Genomic DNA, 23,052 nt, shown 5'->3' with positions numbered 1-23,052 from the left:
AAGTTTGGATTCAGGGTAAGAATAAGACTTTCTTTCATCTGTTTTATTCTGGCTTTCTGGCCAGGGAAATTAGTGAATGATCTTTGTCCCTGTACTTAGATTCTTTTATTTTCATGGCCTGCTTTTTCTCTTTAAGATTTCTTTTGGGGCAGTACTGCAAATTTGGCTAGTCAGAATCATCTAGAATGCTTGTTAAAATTCTGAACAGATTTTGAACTCATTTGAATCAGAATCTCCATATTGGGGCCCAAGAAACCTGTATTTTTATGTACCTGCATCCACACCTACCATGATTTTGCTAAGAAGCCAAATTTGGGAAACACTAAGGAAATAGTAACAATGGCTTTGAAACTTTTCCTTACAGAAGCTTATAAGGAGGAGAATACATGGTGTTCATATTTATTAAGTATACTTTATATATACATCTTATGTGTTTTTTGTAAGTGTATGAAATACAAGGTAATTATGTTACTGCCATTTTAGGATTTTGTTTTATAAAAATACCTTAGTAATTAGATGTACTCTGAGATTATTCATTCATTCATTCATTCATTCATTCATTCATTCATTCATGAGAGACACACAGAGAGAGGCAGAGAGACACAGGCAAAGGGGGAAGCAGGCTCCATGCAGGGAACCTGACGCGGGACTCGATCCTGGGTCTCCACGCCTTGGGCTGAAGGTGGTGCAAAACTGCTGAGCCACCCAGGCTGCCCTGAGATTTTTATAAAGCCCCTTTGGCTGCTTTGTGAAAGCTCATTGTGATTTGATAAAAAGAGACTCAAGTTATGAGTCACAAAACCCCTAGGGTTCATTTGGCATTGTCACTTAATTAGCTTTGTAAATGGAGACAAATCACTTCATCTCCTTAAACCTTAATTTAAGGTTTCTTCAATATAAATTGAAGATCATAGTATCTGTTTTTCTTTATTTTTAAATTTTTTTAGATTTTATTTATTTATTCATGAGAGACACAGAGAGAGAGAGAGAGAGAGAGAGGCAGAGACACAGGCAGAGAAAGAAGCAGGCGCCATGCAGGGACCCGGATGTGGGACTTGATCCTGCGTCTCCAGGATCAGGTCTGGGCTGAAGGTGACGCTAAACTGCTGAGCCACCCAGGCTGCCTTGTTTTTCCTTTTCCTTTTTTTTTTTTTTTTTTATAGCTACTAGAAGAATCACTTAATATATGTGAAGTGCTTCATTTCTTAAAATTTTCTGAGGTGTATTAGTTTTAGAATTCTTGTAAACGTATTGGATTAACTTTGGGTACATTTTATTGTCTAAGAGCCACATTTCTTTATTTAAATTTAGTTCTAGGAGCACCTGAGTGGCTCAGTCAGTTAAGCATTTGACTCTTGATTTCAGTTCAGGTCATGATCTCAAGGTCATGAGATGGAGCCCCTCAATGGGTTCTGTGCTCAGAGGGGAGTCTGCTTGAGATTCTTTCCCCCCAATGCTCTCTCTCTCTTTGTCTCTCTCCCTCTCTCTACCTTTCAAATAAATAAATAAATAAATCTTTTAAAAAAATTTAGTTTAGTTCTAGCAGTGGATCTCAATTCTAGGTTCTCAAGTGTCCTGAGTCTTCTAAACACTGGGCAAAGGTGCTACCAGGACTCTTGTTGGAATGATCTACTAAGTATGCGCACATAACTGAAGAGAAGTGGCTTTTCAGCATCATTTTCAGCAAATATTGTTTTTTTTTTCTTAAGATTTTATTTTTAAGTAATCTCTACATCCAATTTGGGCCTCAAACTCATAACCCTGAGATCAAGTGTCATGTGCTTTACAGACTGAGTTGGCCAGGCACCCCTGTACTTGGTCACTATTCTATTATTTCTGGCATTTATTTTTCTGTTTCCTCTTATTTGAAAGTTCTCTGAGATTTGCTTTTTGCTTAAGATTAGGTGAAATGAATTAAGGCCTAAGGCGGGTGGATAGCTTCTTCTAGGAGTTATGTGCTTTCAGTGAATGGGGTTTGCTGAGGAGAGGGAAGGATATCCTGGGAAAATGATTATTATTTGAAATTGAAGGAATTTTGGGGTCATTTTAGTTTTAACCTTAGGAATATCTTGGTCATTTTAGTGATATCTAAAGTTAGGCTTACTGTAACTTTCTTAAAATATTTAATTAGTTAGAATCAGAAATAAATACCTTTTTTTTAAAGAAATAAATACTTTTTAATAAAATAACTACATTTAAACAATTGATCATTCAATAAATGCACACTAATATCTATTGTGTGTTGGGCACTGATCTAAGTTTGGAGGCTGTAGGAATCAGACACATCCTTCTTATTTTGAGGATTTATCGTTAAGTAAGCCAGAAGTACCTCAGTGCAAACAGTAGTTTTTTTATCTTTAATATTGGAGGAGTAGAAAAGTTTTATTCTGGAAGGAAGCTGGGAATCCTGGATACTAATCTAGGTTATGCCACTAATAAGTTATGTGTGATTTCCATAGGAATTATCATTTCTAGGCCTGAATTGTCTCACAAAACAAGGGAATGGGCTTACCTCATCTCCTTGTTTAGTTATCTCCCCAAATAACTGCAGCTCCATGGTATCTCTTCTGCAGAGAACTAGGCAAGTATTTATAGGAAGTATGAAGTAGCAAGCAAAGTATGGCTTAGCATTTGGAGTAAAGAAGCCAGAAAAGTAAAAACCATACAACATAAAATGTTAGAATAAGTTTAATTAATACTTAAAAGTTTGTAGTAGATGTGGAGAAACTGATCTTAATACAAAGTAACTTAGACATTTGCCGCATTGTTTCTGGTCCTTGTAGACTAGTCTGGAAGTTTTTTTTTTGTTTTTTTTTTTTTAAGATTTAATTAATTTATTTGAGAGAGAGAGAGAGAGCGAGCTTGTGGATGGGCGAGTTGGGGGAGGAGTAGAGGAAGAGTTGAGGGGGAAAGAATCTGGCAGATTCTGTACTTCAGCACAGAGCTGAAGCCTGAGGAGCCAGATTTGGGCTGATCCCGTGACCCTGAGGTCATGACCTGAGCTGCCACCAGGAGTCAGATGTTTAACCAACTGAGCTACCCACGTGACCCATGGTCTGGAAGTTTAAAAAGTTTATAAAAACTTGTCATGAGACGCCTGGCTAGCTCAGTCCATAGAGCATGCAACTCTTGATCTCAGGGTCATGAATTGGAGCCCCACGTTGGGCATGGAGGTTACTTTAAAAAAGTAATTATAATTGTCTTCTGAGTCTTGGTTGGAAGAAGAAGGAGGTGTTGTACTTCTGTCCCTGTTTGTGTCTGTCTCAGAATGACTCTTCCAGGAGCAGATGCTACTCTACGCCTATTCCAGGCATAAAGGCTCATTTCCTTTGACGTATTCTCTATACTATATTTTATGGGTGCAGAGGAATTTGGGGGTTGCACCTAGTTTGGTGTCATGTCATGTCTTTTGAGGGAGAGTCAGGTTCATTTAATAAGCATAATTTTGAAAGTAGTCGAGCAATATAAAATAAGTGAAGTTCAGTAATTTTGAAGGCTATTAATTGATATGCTTTTCCATGTAACATGATACTTGCATTAAAATGGATGGAAACTAAAAAAATAGATTTTTTTAAAAAATGGATTTTTAGATGTGATATCTTGGCTTTCTACAATACACACTCTTTCACTTTACAAGTAATCCCTCCCAAATCTCCAAATTGGGAAGTAAAGTATACCACAGAAATGAAGAGCTTGGATTTGAGAGTCAGGCAGACTTGGGCTTGAGTCTTGCGAATATTCTTTACTAGATTTTTTTTCTTTTTTCTTTTTTAAAGATTTTGTTTATTTATTCATGAGAGAGAGAGAGAGAGAGGCACAGACACAGGCAGAGGGAGAAGCAGACTCCATGCAGGGAGCCCGACGTGGGACTTGATCCGAGGTCTCCAGGATCACACCCTGGGCTGAAGGCAGCACTAAACCACTGAGCCACCTGGGTTGCCCCTAGATGTTTTCTTTGTAAAATGAGTTACTGTATTTCTCTTTGTCTTTTTGCCTCTATTCATTTTTTCATTTGTTTAAATTCATCCATCTATCATATATTTAATAAGTTCTTGTTATATGCAGGCACTATTCTAGATACTGGAGATAAAGTAGTATTTAAGCAGTTTCTACTCTTATGGAGCTTTATTCAAGAGAGACAGACACAGAAACATATATCATGTGTCATAGGGTATTGAGTGCTGCGAAGAAAAAGCTTGATAAGAGATATGAGGGTATATGTTTTTGTGGAGCGGGGGTTGAAATTTTAAATTGTGTTGTCTAGGAATATTTTCATTAAGTGACACTTGAGCAGACAACAATAAGGGTCTGGAATGAATGATATTGATATATATTGAATAAGAGCATTTTATGTAGAAGATATACTATGTGCCAAGGTTCTGAGGTAGCAACATGCTTGGCATGTTGAAGGACAGCAAGGAGGCTAGGGTGCCTGTTGATGAGTGAACAGTGATGTTGGGATTAGTTGAGGATGGGGGGGGTATTGGAGAATATGAAGCACAGGCTGGATTTTGTAGTACACTGTAGGCTACAGAGAAAAGACTTTGTATTTTACATTGATTGAGACAGAAAGTCAGTGGGTAGTTTTAAAGCAGAGAAAGATGTGATCTGTCTTAGTTTTTTGTTTTGCTGGTTTTTTTTTTTTTTTGAAAAGGGCAATTTGCTTTATTGAGATATAATCCACAAATCATATAATTACCATTTAAGAGTATACAGTTCATTGGTTTTTACTGTATGCACAAAGTTTTACAGGAATTACTGCTCTCTTAATTCAAAACATCTTCATTACCCAGAAAAAGCCTCCTTCCTTCTACATCCTACACTCCCTCTAGTCCCTGGTAACCAACTAATTTACTTTCTGTCTTAATAGATTTGTGTATTCTGAACATTCTATATAAGTGGAATTATTTAATATGTGGCCTCTTGTGCCTGGCTTCCTTTGGTTAATATAATTCTTTAGAGATTCATCTATATTTTAGTTTGTGTTATACTTTATTCCTTTTCAAGGTTAAATAATATTACATTGTATGTGTGTATGTATCACATTTTGTTTATCCATTATCTGTTGATGAACATTTGAATTGCTTCCACTTTTTGGCTATTGTGAATAATGCTGCTATGAACATGGGTGTACAAGTATCTGTTTGAGTCCCTGCTTTCACTTATTTCAGGTAGATACCAAGAAGAGGAGTCTCTGGATCATATGGTAATTCTGTGTGTAACTTTCTGAGGAACGACCATACTGCTTCTACAGCAGCTGCACCATTTTATATTCCAACCAACAATTCATGACAGTTACAATTTCTCCACATCCTAGCCAGCACTTGTTATTTTTCATTTTTAAAATAATGTCATCTTAATAAGTGTGAAGTGATATGTCATTGTGGTTTTAATTTGCGTTTTCCTAATTACTAGTGATGTTGAGCATCTTTTCATGTTCTTATTGGTTATTTGTAAACCTTTGGTGAAATCAGTTTCTTTGCCCATTTTTGAATTGGGTTGTAAATTTTTATTGTTTAGTTTTAGGAGTTCTTTACATATTCTGAATATTAAACTCTTATCAGATAAATGATTTGCATATATTTCTTTCATTCTTTTGGTTGCATTTTCATTCCCTTGATCGTGTCCTTGATATACAGAAGATGTTAATTTTCATGAAGTTCAGCTGATATATTTTTTCTTTTGTTGCCTATGATTTTGGTATCATATCCAAGAAATCATTGCCAGATCCAGTGTCAAAAAGGTATCTCCAGGTATTTCTTCTAAGAATTTTATAGTTTTAGCTCTTACGTTTAGGTCTTTGATCCATTTTGAGTTAATTTTTGTTTATGGTGTAAGGGAAGTGTCTAACTCATTCTTTTGCATATGAGTATCTAGTTTCCCCAGAATCATTTGTTAAAAAGACTGTCTTTCCCCACTGGATAGTCTTGGCACCTTTGTCAAAAATATTTGACCATATGTATGAACATTTATTTTGGGACTCTATTCATTCCGTTGGTCTAAATGTCTGTCCTTATACTATTACCACACTGTTTTGATTACTGTAGCTTTGTAGTAAGTTTTGGATTATGAAGTTTGGTATCAAAGAACTAACTGTTCTTCAAGATTATTTTGATTATTTAGAGTTTCTTGTGATTTCATATGAATGGTAGATGAGTTTTTGTATTTCTGCAAAAATGCCTTTGGGATTTTGATAGGGATTGTACTGAATCTATAGATCAATTTGGGTAATATTATCAGATTGATTAGTTTTAAGTCTTCCGATGTGTGACCATAGGATATTTATTTAAGTCCTTTTCAATTTCTTTGAGAAATGTTTCATAGTTTTCAGTGTACAGGTCTTTTACCTCTTTAGTTGAATTTATTCCTAAATTTTTATTTTTTGTGATATTATAAATGGACTTATTTCTTAAATTCATTTTTATTTATTTATTTTTAATTTTTTTTTTTAAATTCATTTTTAAAAAAGGTTTTAGATTTATTCATGAGAGACACAGAGAAAGAGAGACAGAGATGTAGGCAGAGAGAGAAGCAGGCTTCAATGAAGCAGGAAGCCCAATGTGGATCTGGATTCTGGGACCCCAGGATCACACCCTGGGCCGAAGGCAGACACTCAACTGCTGAGCCACCCAGGCGACCCTTAAATTCATTTTTGGATTATTCATTGTTAATGTATAGAAATGCAACTGATTTTCGTGTGTTGGTTTTATATCCAATTCAACTTTGCTGAATTTGTTTCTCATTGTGGTTTTGATTTGCTTTTCCATAATGGCTAATGGTGTAGAGTATCTTTTTCTTTCTTTCTTTCTTTCTTCTTTCTTTCTTTCTTTCTTTCTTTCTTTCTTTCTTTCTTTCTTTCTTTCTTTCTTTTTGAAGATTTATTTATTTGAGAGAGGGAGCGCATGCATGAGAAGAGGGAGGGGCAGAGGGGGAGTGAGAGAGAGAAAAAGAGAGAATTTCAAACAGACTCCTGCTGAGTGTAAAGCCCGATGCAGGGCTTGATCTCACGACCCTGAGATAATTACCTGAGCTAATATTAAGAGTTGAAGCTTAACCAACTGAGTGAGCCACCCAGGTACCCTATAGAGTATCTTTCCATGTACTTGTTGGCTATTTGCTTATGTTCTTTGGAGAAATGTTTATTCAGGTCCTTTGCCCATTTTGTATTTGAGTTATTTGCCTTTTTATTGTTAAATTTTAAGAGTAATTTATATACTCTGTATACTAAATCCTTATCAGATAGATGATTTGCAAGTATTTTCTTCCATTCTGTGGCTGATTGTTTCACTTTCTTGATAGTGACCTCTGAAGCACAAAAGTTTGTAATTTTGATGAAGTCCAGTTTATCTGCTTTTCCTTTGGTTGTGCTTTTGGTATATCTAAGAAACCATTGCCTAATTCAAGCTCTAATTTGTTCTTGGGCCTTAATACATAAAGATAACTAAGAAATGACACAGAGACTAATGCTATTGATAGAAAAATTTATTACTTAAAATTTCCCCAAGAGAAAGGAGCATGCCATGTCGTACAGGCTACATGAAAAAAGCACCAGCTTTTGTCAGGAGGCAGAAAGGAGCAAGGGGAAAACCTAAGCCAGAGTCTTAGGGTAAGGTAACCAGCTTGGACTGGTTATTTCGTTTTTTAAAAAGATTTTATTTATTTATTTGACAGAGAGAGTGAGCCAGTGAGAAAGAGAACATGAGCGGGGGAGGGGCACAGGGAGAGGAAGAAGCAAACTCCCTGAGGAGCAGGGAGCCTGAGGAGCCCAAGCCCAATTATTATTAGTTAATTTTTCATGTAAAAAGTAAGAATTTGATTTCATTCTTCTGAATATGGATAGCTGTTGTCCTAGCTCCATTTGTTGAAACAACTTTTCTTTCTCTCTTGTATAGTTGTCTTAGGTTTTAACAGTCTCTTCTTGCTCAGAGTTTAGGGAGAGCAGGAGTGAAAGCAGGGAAGTATGCAAGGAAACCATTACAAAAATCAGTCAAAGTGGTCAAGATGGTGGTAAGAAATGGCTGGGTTCCAGGGGGGCCTGGGTGGCTCAATGGTTGGGTGTCTGTCTTTGGCTCAGATTGTGATCCTGGGGTCCTGGGATTGAGTCCTGCATCAGGCTCCCTATTGGGAGCCTGTTTCTCCCTCTGCCTTTGTCTCTGCCTCTCTCTGTTTCTCATGAATAAATAAATAAAATCTTAAAAAATAAAAAGAAAGGGTGGGTTCTGGAAATATTTTGAAAGCTGAAAATATTTTTTTTTTTTTAAGATTTTATTTATTTATTCATGAGAGACATAGAGAAAGAGGCAGAGACACAGGCAGAGGGAGGAGGCCCCATGCAGGGAGCCTGACGTGGGACTCGATCCCAGGTTCCCAGGATCCCAGGTCCCCAAGGCGGTGCTAAACCGCTGAGCCACCCGGGTTGCCCAGAAAATATTTCTTGATAGTTAATTTTGGTAATGAAAGAAAGCAAGGAATTGGTGGTTACTGCAAGATTTTAGGACTAAATAGCTCGATGAATATGGTTGCCAATTATTGAGCAAGATGGAGAATATGTGAATGGAACAGGGTTGTTTTCTGTTTTTGTTCTTGGGAGGGGCAGGAGTGGGAGTTGTTGGAGGAATCAGGACTTTGGTGCTTGTTTGACAGCCAAGAAGGAGTGTTGAAAAGACAATTGTATATATGAACTGGGGGATCAAGGGTGAAATCTGATCTGGAGATATATTTTTGGAGATTGACAACATATAATGATACTCCAAGTTATGAGATTAGATGAAATAAACTACTAAAATACGCTACTCAACTGTGGATCAACAGACTGGTGGTTATCAAACTGTTACCAGTTTGCCATGAGTTACGTACAGAAATTTAGCAACTGACATTGTAACCTTCAAGCATTTGATCAGTTTTCTGTTATTTTATATTTATTGTATCTTGCAGTGGTTTGTGATGGATTAAAATTTTCACCCGCTCCTTCACCACAGCTGTTTTGAGCAGCATTGACCTAGTGAGTGAATGAGTTTAGAAAAAGATAGAAGGAATGAGCCTTGGGGTCCTTGAGTGTGTACTGGTTAGGAAGTAAGGAGAGTCCATCCATAAAGAAAACTGAAAAGGAGTAGCCAGTGAGGGTGGAGGAAAACCAGCCTGAGAGTGGTGTTTCCAAAACCACAAGAAGAAAGCATGCCAAAACCTGCTGACAGGTTATGTAAGATGAACACTTAAGAACTGACCTTTGGATTTAGTAATAGGGAATTGCCTATTGGTGACCTCAGTGAGCCATATTGATGGGAAGTGGGTATAGAACTTGATTCAAATGGGTTCAAGAGAGAATGGGAGACAGTATTACCTATGTAATGTTTGGATTAAAAATGTTTAACCTTGGCACCTGGATGGCTCAGATGGTTAAGTGTCTCAGGTTGTGATCTCAGGGTTCTGGGATCCAGTCCCCCCACCCCCCAACCCCCTCCCCCGTTGGGCTCCCTGCTCAGTGGGGAGTCTGCTTCTCCCTTTCCCTCTGCCTTTTCCTTCCACTTGTGCTCTCTGTCAAATGAATAAATAAATCTGAAAACAAAATGTTTAACCTCAATGTAATATAGGAGGAAGCAGTCAGAGAAATCCAAACTGAGGGGGCAATCTGCAGAAACTACTGGCCTAGACTCTTTAAAAATGTTGAAGTTGTAAAAGGTTAAAAAAAAAGAAAGACTTACGAATGTGTTCTAGATTACTAGAGATGAAGGAGACTTGGTGAATAAATGTAATGCTTAGTTCTTGGGTGGATCCTGAATTAAAAAAAATAGTTGAAGGACATTATTGGGACGATTGAGGATACTTGAATATGGACTTTTATTTGTTAATATTATTGAGTCGGTGTTAAACTTTCTAGTGTGACAGTTGTGTGGCAGCTCTCCCTTGTTGTAGGCAAGGATTACTTGTGGAAGTATTTGAGGGAGGAGGTGTTAAGGTGCTTACAAATGACTTGCAAATGATTCAGCTAATTAACAAAAAGTAATTGCGTGTGTGTGTGCGCGCGCGCGCGCGCGCGCGCGCGCCTGTGTGTGCCAGTGCACAGAGAGAGAGGAAGAGAAGGGAAAGAAAAAAGCAAATGTAAGTGAAGAGTATATAGAATTTCACTGAATTATTCTTGTTCCTTTTCTGGTATTTTGGGGAGGGGTAGTGAGTAATATTTGCTGAAAGAGGATCATAGAAATCAGGTGATACCTGGAAAAGGTCATGGAGTTTTTCCCCTCTCTTTTTAAAATGTAGATGAGAGATACTACATTATGTTTTTATGTCAATGAAATTATCCAGTAGAGAATGGAAAGTTAATGTGAGAGAGGATGGAATGATTGCTGGAATGTCCTTGATTAGGCAAAAATGGAGGACACATATCTAGGTACTTATGGAAATACTGGCCTTAGGAGCATTGACAATTTGTCCCCAGTAGCCTTGGTTACCTCAGTATATTTGTAAAAGATTATGCATGTAAACCGAGTGGCATAGTGCCTGCAATGAAGCCCTCAGCTGTTTGTTAAAGAAGTTAGTGCAATGCCTGTTATTAGTAAACTTGCAAAAAACTCAGTAGTTTATTGTTTTTATTATTAGAAGGCCATAATTACCTGTTAGATGCCGTAAATTCTTCAGAAAAACAAATTAGTGTTAAAGAAAATTCTTCCTAATAGATTTGAAGATGCAGTCAGCTTTATTAAATGACTCATGAGTCAGGTAGCATCCCACCTAATAAGTAGAGGAGAATTCCAATGGGCTACAAAAAGGGGAAAAGTTGGGATCCTTGGGTGGCGCAGCGGTTTGGCGCCTGCCTTTGGCCCAGGGCGCGATCCTGGAGACCCGGGATCGAATCCCACGTCGGGCTCCCGGTGCATGGAGCCTGCTTCTCCCTCTGCCTGTGTCTCTGCCTCTCTCTCTCTCTCTCTCTCTCTCTCTGTGACTATCATAAATAAATAAAAATTAAAAAAAAAGGGGGGGGGAGTTTTTAAAGGCAGGATAAGGAAGTCATAAACAGAAAAAAGGGTTATTTCAGGTGAGGTCACCTACATCTGGGAGGAAAAGGTTTTTTTAGTAGGAGGATTTCTTCCTCTTCCTTTGAGGGACAGGAGGGCCCATGTGACAGATTACCCTTATTGATGCTGATCTAAGAATTCTTGACCTGTTAAGACTATGTTTCTTGGAGAGGTTGTAAGTTCAGTTAGGTGAGGTATTAATAAGCTTTGGTTTGGTGACTTGGCCTAAAAAATAACACCATTTCAGGCCTGTAGGTTTGTTTTGTTTTGTTTCGTTTCACATTAGTAAGATGCTAAACCAAGCTAAAGGAAAAGTGCACCTTAGAAAAGCCACAGGATATTCATGATTAGCTTTGGTCACATAAGGGAAGAGAACAACTAAATTCCAATATAGGGAATGAAAAAAATCCCGACTGCCAGGATAAGGGCCTTATTGGGGCAAGTTGGTTATATAAGTTCTTTTGGCCAGGTTCATACAATTTATATTAGATATAGCTTTCTGAAATAAAATTATTTTCATTTTTAGAAAGCTATATGATATTTAAATCCATCTGAATATTTTTCAATGTGTTAAAAAATATAGTGTAGAATATCAGACCTAGAGAAGTTGGTAATTTTGCTAAAAGTGTATATATCTCTGGAAAAAGAATTGAGAGAAAATTAAATTCTAAAGCTATTTGTATTTGTTTTCTAAGCTATGGGAGTATTGTATTTTGCTTTTTCTCAATTGGGTCAGCTTTGAATTGCTTCCCTTGCCCAGCTTTATTAGGCAGGCCTCCTTTGGCAATTCCTTTCAAATAGGATTGCTTTTTTTGTTTGTGAATTCCAGCACCAGTACCTTAGGAGTTCAATATAAATAGTGTTTATGTCTGGGACGCGTGGGTGGATCAGTGGTTGAGCGTTTGCCTTCGGCTCAGGGCGTGATTCCAGGGTTCTGGGATCAAGTCCTGCATCAGACTCCCTGCAGGGAGTCTGTTTCTCCCTCTCCATATGTCTCTGCCTCTTTCTCTTTGTGTCTCTCATGAATAAATAAATAAAATCTTAAAAAAATAGTGTTTATGTCTCTAGTTACTAGATATTCTAGTGTTTATGTCTCTAGTAGAAAGTTAATCTTTTTTGCTATTCACTACAACTTAAGGTAATTATCTTCATATTTCTTGGAATGTCATTGCTTTATTTCTTTGAGGCTGTGAGCAGTCCAGTAGAGGTGAAGAACGGACTATAGGAATGAAGAGGTAGCTGAAGCACCTGTCATGGTGTGTGTGTATGTTGCTATTAGTGACTTTTATTCTTAGAGTCCTTGGGAATAGTTATCCTTCTGCATTGTTGGCTTAGTCACTTGGGCAGTGGACTTAGACATCAGATATTGGATGAAAGTAAATACCAGGTGTAAGTAAATGCAATGATAGACAGTGGGCAGAGAGGAGTTCTTGGGGCTCAAGGATATGATGTGTCTAACTTTTCTCATGTGAACCTGACATGTGGAACAGTGTCATGTACTTTCCTATTCTGATGCAACTTGATGGTATTTGCCTGGATGAATGCTTCTGGAGAATGTGCTAAAAAGAGATACCACCTGCTACACATAGTAAACACTTTGTGGGGTATCAGTGGTGCCTGATAATAGGGCTATAGTTTCTCTATGGACTTTGAAAATCAGGTAGTTTTAAGGACTCTGAAGGCCAGAGTAATAGCCCTGTGCTACACTTAATAGTGTGTCATCTTTTTTAAAAATTGGGCTTAGGTAGGAAATTATTTGACATAAGTTCTCTATCTGCAGTGGGATTGGCAGAGGTTGGCAGGGATGGAATGATAATTACCACTAATTTCCTAGTGGGAGCCATTGTGTGAAAAAATGGATATATTTTGTCAGTGAGCCATGGGTATGTGGACATAGGACTTGAAAACTGAAAATCTATGAGAGCCCATTTTGTTACTATTATTTTTAGAATTGCTGTTATGCTAATTCTCCTCACATTTATATATCTCTAGACCTCACAGCTATCAATTCACTATAATCTACTTGGATATTTCAGAAACATCTCAACTTTAGCATTTATAAAACTGAAGTCATTGTCTTCCTCAGAAACCTACTCCTCTCATATTCTCTACCTTACTACTAAATGGTGCCACTTTGTGATAGAAAACTGTTTTTCTTATTACCTTCTTCTTGCTTATACCTGCAATTCCTTTCTATTCCTCTCAAATATCTCTTAATTTCCTCTACTTCTTTCTACTATCCCTCGTATGTCCGCATAGTCTAAGCCATTGTAATTTCTTGCCTCTGTTGTTGCTGTAACTTCCTAACTGGTGTTTCGTGTGTAGCATTGCTTAGCCCCAGTCTGTTACCCATCTATCACACAATAGCCAGAAAAAGCTTTTTAAAGTGCAGATTTGATTATTAGATGTTTATGTGAACTTTTTATTACTCTTAAGTCTTGACATGGCACATGAAACTAATCTACACAATCTGATTCCTGTGTTTGTCTCCATATTTTGCACAATGTGTTCCCTGTACCTGGAATGTTTTTCCCCTCATCTTTTCCTTGCTAGTTCCTATATTCTGTCAAGTGTCAGCTTATATCTCACTTTCTTATGAAAGACTTTTCTGACCTCATCCATACCTTGCTGTTCCTAGACTCAGTTGGATTCCCAGAATGTACTTTCATTAAACCCTGTACTTCTCTTTCATAGCTTTTTACAGCAGTTGTAAATAAAGAATTATTTGTATGTCTTCTTCCATTGTATGATCTATTAGTCTGCTTGGGCTGCCATGACAAAATACCACAGGTTTTGTGACTTCTATAACAGAGATGTATATTCATGGTTCTGGAGGCCAAATGTCCATGATCTCGGTGCCAGCAGTATCATTTTCTGGAGGGGACTCTCTTTCTGGCTTGTAGACACCACCTTCTTGCTTTGTGCTCACATGACCTTTTGGGAAGGAGTCCGAAGAAGAGAGATAAGGGATGTGTATATGAGAAAGATTTTTTTTCCTCTTATAAGGCCACCAGTCCTTTGAGATTCGGGCCCTACACTTATGATCTCACTTACCCTTAATTACTTCCTAAAGACCTATCTCCAAATACAGTCACATTGGGTAAGGACTTCAACATATGACTTTGGGGTTAGTGGGGACATTGTTTGGTCCATGGCAGATGGTAAGCTCCATGAGGTCAGGACCATGTTGTACGGCCCTGGGACTAGTATAGAGTTTAACACATAGCAGGCAATCACTTAGGCCTGTTCTTAACATTTGTATAGCCTGGAACAAAAATACAAATGGAGATACAAAGTTGGAGTTTTACATAATGCTAACAAGCTGTAAAATAAAACATGTTACAAAAAAATGTGTGAACACACTATTGATTAAAAGAATAAATGTGTTAAATGTTGAAATGTATTTGTAAATGGTCACAAAACTGGATTTTTCTTTGGCGAGAAGTCAATTGAACCTAAACTCTACAGAATTTATTTATAATATCTGTAGACAAACTGTATCAATTACAGTTATATATACAGAGTTGTAAATAGCTCAAAGGCAATAAAATATTAATATTATTAAATATTATTAAAATCAAAATAATGTGTTCTCTGAACAATACCGAGGGCTCATCATATCATGTGCCCTGTTTAAAAAATTTTAAAAAGATTTTATTTATTCATGAAAGACAGAGAGAGAAAGAGAGAGAGAGAGAAAGGCAGAGACACATGCAGAGGGAGAAGCAGGTTCTATGCATGGAGCTCAATGTGGGACTTGATCCCGGGTCTCCAGGATCACGCCCTGGGCTGAAGGCGGCACTAAACCCCTGAGCCACCTGGGCTGCCCCCTCCTTATTATTCTTAATCACAAAACAAAGTTGCTCTTACTAAGTTTGGTTTGCTTATTTACATCGGGGTAGCAATAAAGTTAATTTTCCATATAGACCTTTTTAATTTGCTGGAAATTTTATAAAGAATCTCAGATTGAACTTTTAAAAGCCTCTCTTATTTGTATTTTGAGGCTAGAAAGCCACAGTTAAGAAGCACTTTATCATATTTCATCTGCAGTACTGATTCATTTGGGCAAATTCTTTTCTCAAGATCCCCCAAATGTCTTAAGGGTCCTGGACCTTCTGGGAAGTGACTGTCCTTAACCATCTAGAAGGCTGAGCCCTGAAAGCTAGGTACCAGGGCAATTTTCCCTGGGAGGGAAAGTAAGTACTGACCATAAAGTCAGCTGTAGTTTCTTAAAAGTGGCTTAAATAAGTTAACATTGTTTCAAATATGACATTTCAGGCAAATTCTTTCCTTTTCCTTTTCCTTTTCCTTTTCCTTTTCCTTTTCCTTTTCCTTTTCCTTTTCCTTTTCCTTTTCCTTTTCCTTTTCCTTTCTTTCTTTCTTTCTTCTTTCTTTCTTTCTCTTTCTTTCTTTCTTTCTTTCTTTCTTTCTTTCTTTCTTTCTTTCTTTCTTTCGCAAATCCTTTGTTGTATAGCCTTTTTAAAACAATATTTTAAGGGCATTCAATAAGAAAATTCAGCAAGATTCAAATCTCACTGGGGGGATCCCTGGGTGGCGCAGCGGTTTGGCGCCTGCCTTTGGCCCAGGGCAGGATCCTGGAGACCCGGGGTCGAATCCCACGTCGGGCTCCCGGTGCATGGAGCCTGCTTCTCTCTCTGCCTATGTCTCTGCCTCTCTCTCTCTCTCTGTGTGACTATCATAAATAAATAAAAACTTAAAAAAAAAAAAAAAACAAATCTCACTGGGGAGAGTCTTTGAAAATCAGATATGATTCAGGAATGTTGCATTTTACAAAAGCAAAGATTCCTAAATTTATTAGGGTTTAAGTAGCTTAGAAGGAAGAGAGCAGGCTTCCTTTTCTATCTAGAAAACAGATATTAAGACAATATTTCAAACAAATAACTATTATAATCTCTCATCAGTTCATTTAGGCCTATATAATTGATTCTTGTTTCACTGGATCTAATTTAATGGTCTGCTTCTCAACTAAAAAGTGTTCTGGAAATTCTGACTCAGTCCACTGGAATGGTCTGGAAGTTGTCCAATTGTCCGAGCAATGGCTTAGGAAGTCTGTCCTTAAGAGTCCAGTCTTTGAAGTGTCAGTAGTTTGAGATACCTGTTACAGTCCTTTTCCAGGGGGCTCTGAGACACTCCTTTGTTAAAAACACAGACTCTAGCTTCTAGTTGATTATAGAACATTCACACTAGCATCTGTGTAAAACAAAATCTTTCTGTAGGTGACAAAGACTTAAAATAGCTGTGGTCAGTTAATTACTGTTGATTTTTAAATGTGAAAGTTCTAATGAGAGTTCATAACAAGAATAATTCAACTAACCAGGGAATTAAGTTGTTTCTATAGCATACAAAACAAGAATATTAAAGCCAATTCAAAAATGTTTTAGCAGAGTATCTCTAAGAGTAGTTCTTGTCAAAGAAGACCGTGAATATTATAGCTGATGTATAAAATATGAATATACATAATTTTTGCAGAGGAAAATATCTTGGTATATAGCACATAATAATCTTACAGCATAATGTATATCCCAAGGCTATATATACTAAGGATCTCAAGGAAAAAAAATTAGTGAGTCAGGAATAAGTCCTGGATATCTATATTTTTAAATAAAATTACATTTACCTAGAAGATTCAAATTTTAAAAGTAAAATTGTTACTAAGTAAGCATTTTATTTACTTTTTTATTTTTAAGAGTTTATTTATTTACATAATCTCTACACTTAATGTGGGGTTCAAACTTACAACCCAAGATCAAGAGTTAGCATGCTTTTCCGACTGAGGCAGCCAGGTGCTCCCAAAGTAAGCAGTTTGTTTGTCTACTTATTTATTTATTATTTTTTAAAAGAGTTATTTATTTATTTATTTATTTATTTATTTATTTATTTATGAGAGACACACAGAGAGAAGCAGATTCCTTGCGGGGAGCCTGATGTGGGACTTGATCCCAGGATTCTGGGATCACACCCTGAGCCAAAGGCAGACGCTTAAGCATTGAGCCACTCAGGTGCCCTGCAGGTAAGCAGTTTAAGTAATAAAATGCTAGATTCAAATTTCAAAAGTAAGATTGTAGCCTAGTAAGCATTTTAAATCATAACTAAAATTAAGACGAAACACTAAAACTTTTTCCTAAAATCTGGCAAAACACCATCTGGACTCAGATAAATGTTATACATAATGAGGGCATTGACAAATCTCTGGGAGCTTCCCAGAAATTATACAATTTAAAGGATATTTATATTAATTTTACCTGTATAAATTTAAACTAGAGAGGGGTGAGTCTTTTCTGATTTGAGAAGTTTTCCCGTGAAACTCATCAGAAGTAAAATATCAAATCTATTTCTAGTACCTCTCTGAAATTTGAAAGAACACTTCTTTGTAATTTTTGCAGGGATGCTCTGGGATGCCTCAAAGATAGTCAGTAAAAATATGCTGAAAGTTTTATTGTTTTCTATATTTAGGATCTGATTTTGGGAAGAGAAAACTTAAGAGTTGTCGGTGGAAATACTTAAGATAGGAGTGTTAGTGCTTGAGAAACAATACCTATTTACTTAATGAAGGCAACAATAAAACAATTTAAAATAAACACAGAAGGTAACTAAATTTGAATAATCACAGCTTTTCCATGAAGGGCCTTTGTTTGTTTTCTTAAATAATTAAGGACATTCTAAGTCAGCATAAAGCAAAGAAAATGATTCTAGTAAGACACAAAATATTTGCTATCTGGGCATATACACAGAAAGAAAAGAACAACCTTTAATATTGTAGGCGAAGGTGATAAACTGTAAACCAAGGAGCGTTAAGCCCATCAAAATTTATTTGATTAATTTATTTATTGAACAAATTTAGCTAAGATTTTAACTAGTTCAAAGCTTTTTAGACTCATGGCATGGTATTATAAACCATGTCAAACAAAATTCACTTTTTAAGTTTTGTTTATTCTTTTCCTTCATATTGTGTAACATATTTACACTCTACGTAAGGACGGTTCTTAGGAAGTCATCAAGATCAGATTTAATTTTAAAATAATAGTAAAATGATACTAACATGCAATGCATTTATCATTGCTATCTTCAAATGAATCAATAAGTAAATATTTAAAAATGTCTCAGACTGTCCAGCCAATCACAGTCAACCTGTAGAACCAAGAGAGTTAATAATAAATGTTTTGAGGTGCTAAGTTTTGGGATTATTTGTTAAGTAGTGCTTTGGACTGGGTGTTTGTGTCCTCCCAAAGTTCATATGTTGAAGCCTATTTCCCAGTCTTCTGGTATTTGAAGGTTGGGCCTTTGGGAGATAATTAGGCTACCACAACAATCAATGTGTAGAATTTTTTTTTTAATTTTTATTTATTTATGATAGTCCACACAGAGAGAGAGAGAGGCAGAGACATAGGCAGAGGGAGAAGCAGTCTCCATGCACTGGGAGCCCGACGTGGGATTCGATCCCGGGTCTCCAGGATCGCACCCTGGGCCAAAGGCAGGCACCAAACTGCTGTGCCACCCAGGGATCCCTATAGAATATTTTTATTACACAAAAATATATCTCGTATTGTTGTATAGTCAATTCTCCTTTCACCTCTTGATTCCAGGCAACCACTGATCTGCTTTATGGCACTATAGATTAGTTTTGCCTGTGGCAGAATTTCATATAGTATCTATTCTTTTGTATAGGCTTCCTCATATTTCAGTATGCTTGTTTGTTTTTTTTTAAGAGAAAATAAAATGTGCGCATGGACGCATGCAGTGGGGGGGAGGGGCAGAGGGAGAGAGAATCTTAAGCAGGTTCCATGCCCAGTGCCAGCCCCACATGGGGCTCAATTTCACAACCTGACCTGAAATCAAGAGTTAGACACTTAATAGACTGAGCGACCTCGGCTCCCCTGCTCCTGTTCATTTTAATGCTTAATATTTCTTGTGTAAATACACCACTATTTGTTTGATGGATATTTGGGTTGCTTCCAGATGTTGGATATTATGAATAAAGCTACTATGATTATTCATGTATGAGTCTTTTTATGGACATATGTTTTCATTTTTGGAGGTATATACCTGAGAGTGGTCAGGCCATGAAAACAGTATCCTAATCATAGCTATTACCAATGGGGAGTAACTTAGCCATAAAGAAGCTTAAAACAAAACATGATTATATTAATCATGGTAACATTGAGGAAAATTAAATTTATAAAAGTAGAGAGTCAACAAAATTCAGATTGCCACTTCAGATTTACCTCTTAAGGTAAGTTAAGAGAAGACATTCCTGGGCAGCCCACATGAGGTACACTTAACTCTTGTGGCTCTGTGAGGGAATCCATTGGGCATTTTGGTGGAGGACTTCCAGCATTGTTTAATAGGTAATTTTCCATAAAAGGCAAAATCAGGGGGATCCCTGGGTGGCTCAGCAGTTTAGCGCCTGCCTTTGGCCCAGGGCATGATCCTGGAGTCCCTGGATCGAGTCCCGCGTTGGGCTCCCGGCATGGAGCCTGCTTCTTCCTCCTCCTGTGTCTCTGTCTCTGTCTCTGTCTCTGTCTCTCTCTCTGTCTATCATGAATAAATAAATCTTAAAAAAAAAAAAGAAAGGTAAAATCATGGCTCTTATCCAGATATAAAATGAAAACACTTAAAGTTAAAAAAACAACTCATCATTAACGAGGGAACCAGCCAATGTTACCAGTTATCAGTGTTTTTCCATTCTCAATTTTTGTATTATTGAAAGTTAGCAAAATATCAAGGATCATAATTAATGCTATTCCCATCTAGGTATTCATTTGTTTGAGCAATAAAGTAAAGGCAAACAATACATAAGTTATTAAAATGTCTGTACTTTCCCATGTCTTTATTTCAGCAAAATCACTGTCATAATTAAAATTTTAAAATAATAAATGGCATTATCTTTATGTCAATTGTATCTCAGTAAGACTGGGAGAAAAGAATGTTAAATCATTAGGATTTTATATATTGAAATTATATTTTGAATATACTATCCTTGGTTAAATGAAACAGTAAAATTTTTAAAAATTGTGTTATTTTGACAACATTGTCAAATTAACAAACTTTCTTGAGCCATTTTGTTTCTTACATTAATTTAAAAAGTTAAGTTCTCTTTATAGGGCATTTATTCTCTGCTCTGAGTTTCACACATCAAACTTTGTAATGGAATTTCATAATTACTGTTGTCACAGAAGATACTACATAATGTCTTAAATATCATATAAGTCGTTATCATTGTTACTGCAATTTCACTATCTCTTAAAAGCAATGTTTAGGGCCATGTAACAGTTCTTAAGATCTTTAATTTTTTCTGTGCTGGGATATTATAAAGAAAACCAAAAATAGCAGTATTTTCATACTAAATCTTAGTCTGCAGTGGTCCTAAAGTAGTCTGTAGAAAGCAGTTTGAGATTATTTGATGGTAAATCTTCTTTATAGTCATGTGTGGTGAACATAATCTAAGGTGGGCTCCCATGGTTTCCTCCTCCTCTTTGGTGTTCACACTTTTGTGTATTCCTCCTCCTTTTGAGTGTGGACAGTACCTGTGACTTGCTTCTAACCAATAGAACATAGTATAGGTGATGAGATATCACTTCTAAGACTGTATTATGGTATATAAGACTTTGTTTAGTTAGTAGACTCACCGTAGAGACTGCACTGGTTTGAGGAAGTAGGCAGCCATGTTGGGAAAGCCCATGTGGTAAAGAATCGTGGTAGCTTCTAAGAGGTAAGGGTGGCCTACAGTTGATATCCAAGCAGCTAGAGCCCTCAGTTTTACACCTCCAAAGAAGTGACTTCAGCCAATTATCTTACTGGGCTTAGAAGTAGATTATTCCTCAGCCTAGCCTCCCTATGAGAATACAACCCAGGTGACACTGTGCTTGTAGTCTTGTAAGACCCTAAGCAAAGGACCTAGCTAAGCTGTGTTTGAGTTTTTGACTCACAGAAGCTGTGAAATAATCATTGTTTCTTGTTCTAAGTGGCTACATCTGAGGTAATTTATTATTCAATAGAAAATGAATACATGATACAGATGTACTTTGTACATTTTCTTTTATTTCCTTATATTGCAATGTCACTTTCCTTGTATCTGCTATGTGGAAATTCTTTTGACTAAAATATTTTTAATCTTTTAAAAAGTTCAAACAGATTTCTTTGGTTTTTGTCCTCTCATCAAATCATAAATGTTAAGTGTATATTTAAGTCTATGTAAAGCCATCATATAATTCTTCAAAATGGTTGTACCTTTTTGTACTCACACTAGTGATATTGAGAGTTCAGTTGGCCCACGTCCATATTAACACTTGTTATGATCAGACTTTAAATTTTAGACATTCTAGTGGGTATGTAGTGGTACTGCATTGTAGTTTTAGCTTGCATTTACCAGATGAAAAATAATGTTGAGCATGTTCTTCATGTACTTATTGGCTATTTGTTAGGTTCTTTTGTGAAATGTGTCCTCAGATCTTTTGCTTACTTAAAAAAAATGAATTGTTGGGTTTGTTGTTATTATTATTATTATTATTATTATTGAATTGTAAGAGACGTTTATATATTTCAGATACAGATTTTTTGGTCAGATATATTTTGACTATTTTCCTCTGGTCTATGGCTTGCTTCTTCCTTTGAAAGAAATAGAATGATACCTTTCAAAGAGCGAAAGGTCTTAATTTTGATGTTCAATTTGTGAGTTTTTATATTTTACTGTAAATTCAGTTTGTGAGTATTCATCCTCTGTCCAAGAAATCCTTGCCTATCCTGAGATCACATAGATTTTCTCCAGTGTTTTCTTCTCAAAGTTTTATAATTTTAGCTTTTATGTTTGGGTCTTAATCCCTTTTTTTAAAAAAGATTTTACTTATTTATTCATAGAGACAGAGAGAGAGAGCGAGAGAGCGAGAGAGAGGCAGAGAGGCAGAGACACAGGCAGAGGGAGAAGCAGGTTCCATGCAGGGAGCCGGATGTGGAACTTAATCCAGGGTGTCCAGGATCAGGCCCTGGGCTGAAGGCAGGCGCTAAACTGCTGAGCCACCGGGGCTGCCCAAACAATATTATAAGAACAATTATACTTGCCTTCTATATTGACATTTGCTTTACTTCTTTGAATATAATGGCTTGTTTCCTATTTATTCAGTCTTTTCTTTACCACTGATAATTGTATGTATGCTTTTTGTGTGTGGCGAGAAGTCTGTTCACTTTCATTAGTTTTATTTCTTAGTTTAAGCAGACCAACTTAATTGTAGATTTTCTATTTATTTTTTTAAAGATTTATTTATTTTTCTTTTTAAAAAATATTTGTTTATTAGAGAGAGAAAGAAAGAGAATGCACAAGTGGGATGGGTAGAGGCAGAAGGAGAATCTCAAGCAGACTCCATGCTGAGCAAGAAGCCCCACTTGGTGCTTGATCCCACGACCCTGAAGTCATGACTATAGCCAAATCAAAAGTTGATGCTTAACCGACTGAGCCACCCAGGCATCCCTATTTCTTTTTCTTAAGCCTCACTTTACTGCTTTTCTAGCTTTGTCGTAATTGTAGCTTATACTCATTATTATAATGAATATAAATGAATATAAATCTATAGGACTTAAAAATAAAATTTAATTGTATTCAGATAGAAGTTTGAAAATATATATACATATATATTTTTAGTTTCTAAAAACATATTACAAAACATAAAAATACAGAATGCTTCATGAATTTATGTCCCATCCTTGTGCAGAGGCCATGCTAATCTTCTCTGTATTGTTCCAATTATAATATATGTGCTACCAAAGCAAGCACAAGTTTGAATATATATTTATTAAAAAAGTGTTAAAAATTGAAAATTTTAATACTTCCAAAGTTATTTTAGTTTTTAAAATATTTATTTTAGAGAGAGCACAAGAGCACAAGCTAGAGGTGGGGCAGAGGGAGAGGGAGAGGGAGAGAATCTTAAACAGACTTCCTGCCAAGTGAGGAGTCCCACCTGGGGCTCAGTCTCATGACTCAAGATCACAACCTGCACCAAAATCAAGACTCAGACACTCAGGCAGTTGA

The 23,052-nt window shown here is 36.6% G+C and overlaps 1 protein-coding gene and 1 non-coding gene across 16 annotated transcripts in view; one reads left to right on the top strand and one right to left on the bottom strand.

Moving 5' to 3' along the window:
* Positions 1-23,052, top strand: part of MAST2 (microtubule associated serine/threonine kinase 2) — a 208,781-nt gene that overhangs the window by 89,242 nt on the left and 96,487 nt on the right. For 2 of the 15 annotated variants that reach the window (XM_049094439.1, XM_049094436.1), the window contains one exon: positions 5,172-5,206. The exons of the other annotated variants lie outside the window; for them this stretch is intronic. In XM_049094439.1, the coding sequence (XP_048950396.1) occupies positions 5,172-5,206 (35 nt within the window). The remainder of the gene's footprint in view (positions 1-5,171; positions 5,207-23,052) is intronic. 15 annotated transcript variants of the gene reach the window in all.
* On the bottom strand, positions 22,691-22,797 carry LOC112642668 (U6 spliceosomal RNA). Its single transcript, XR_003125372.1, has one exon. It is a non-coding gene; the product is annotated as a U6 spliceosomal RNA (small nuclear RNA).

The sequence above is a fragment of the Canis lupus genome, chromosome 15 (assembly GCF_003254725.2).
Source record: "Canis lupus dingo isolate Sandy chromosome 15, ASM325472v2, whole genome shotgun sequence".
In the NCBI taxonomy this organism is placed as follows: domain Eukaryota; kingdom Metazoa; phylum Chordata; class Mammalia; order Carnivora; family Canidae; genus Canis; species Canis lupus.
This window is presented reverse-complemented; position numbering and strand designations above follow the sequence as displayed.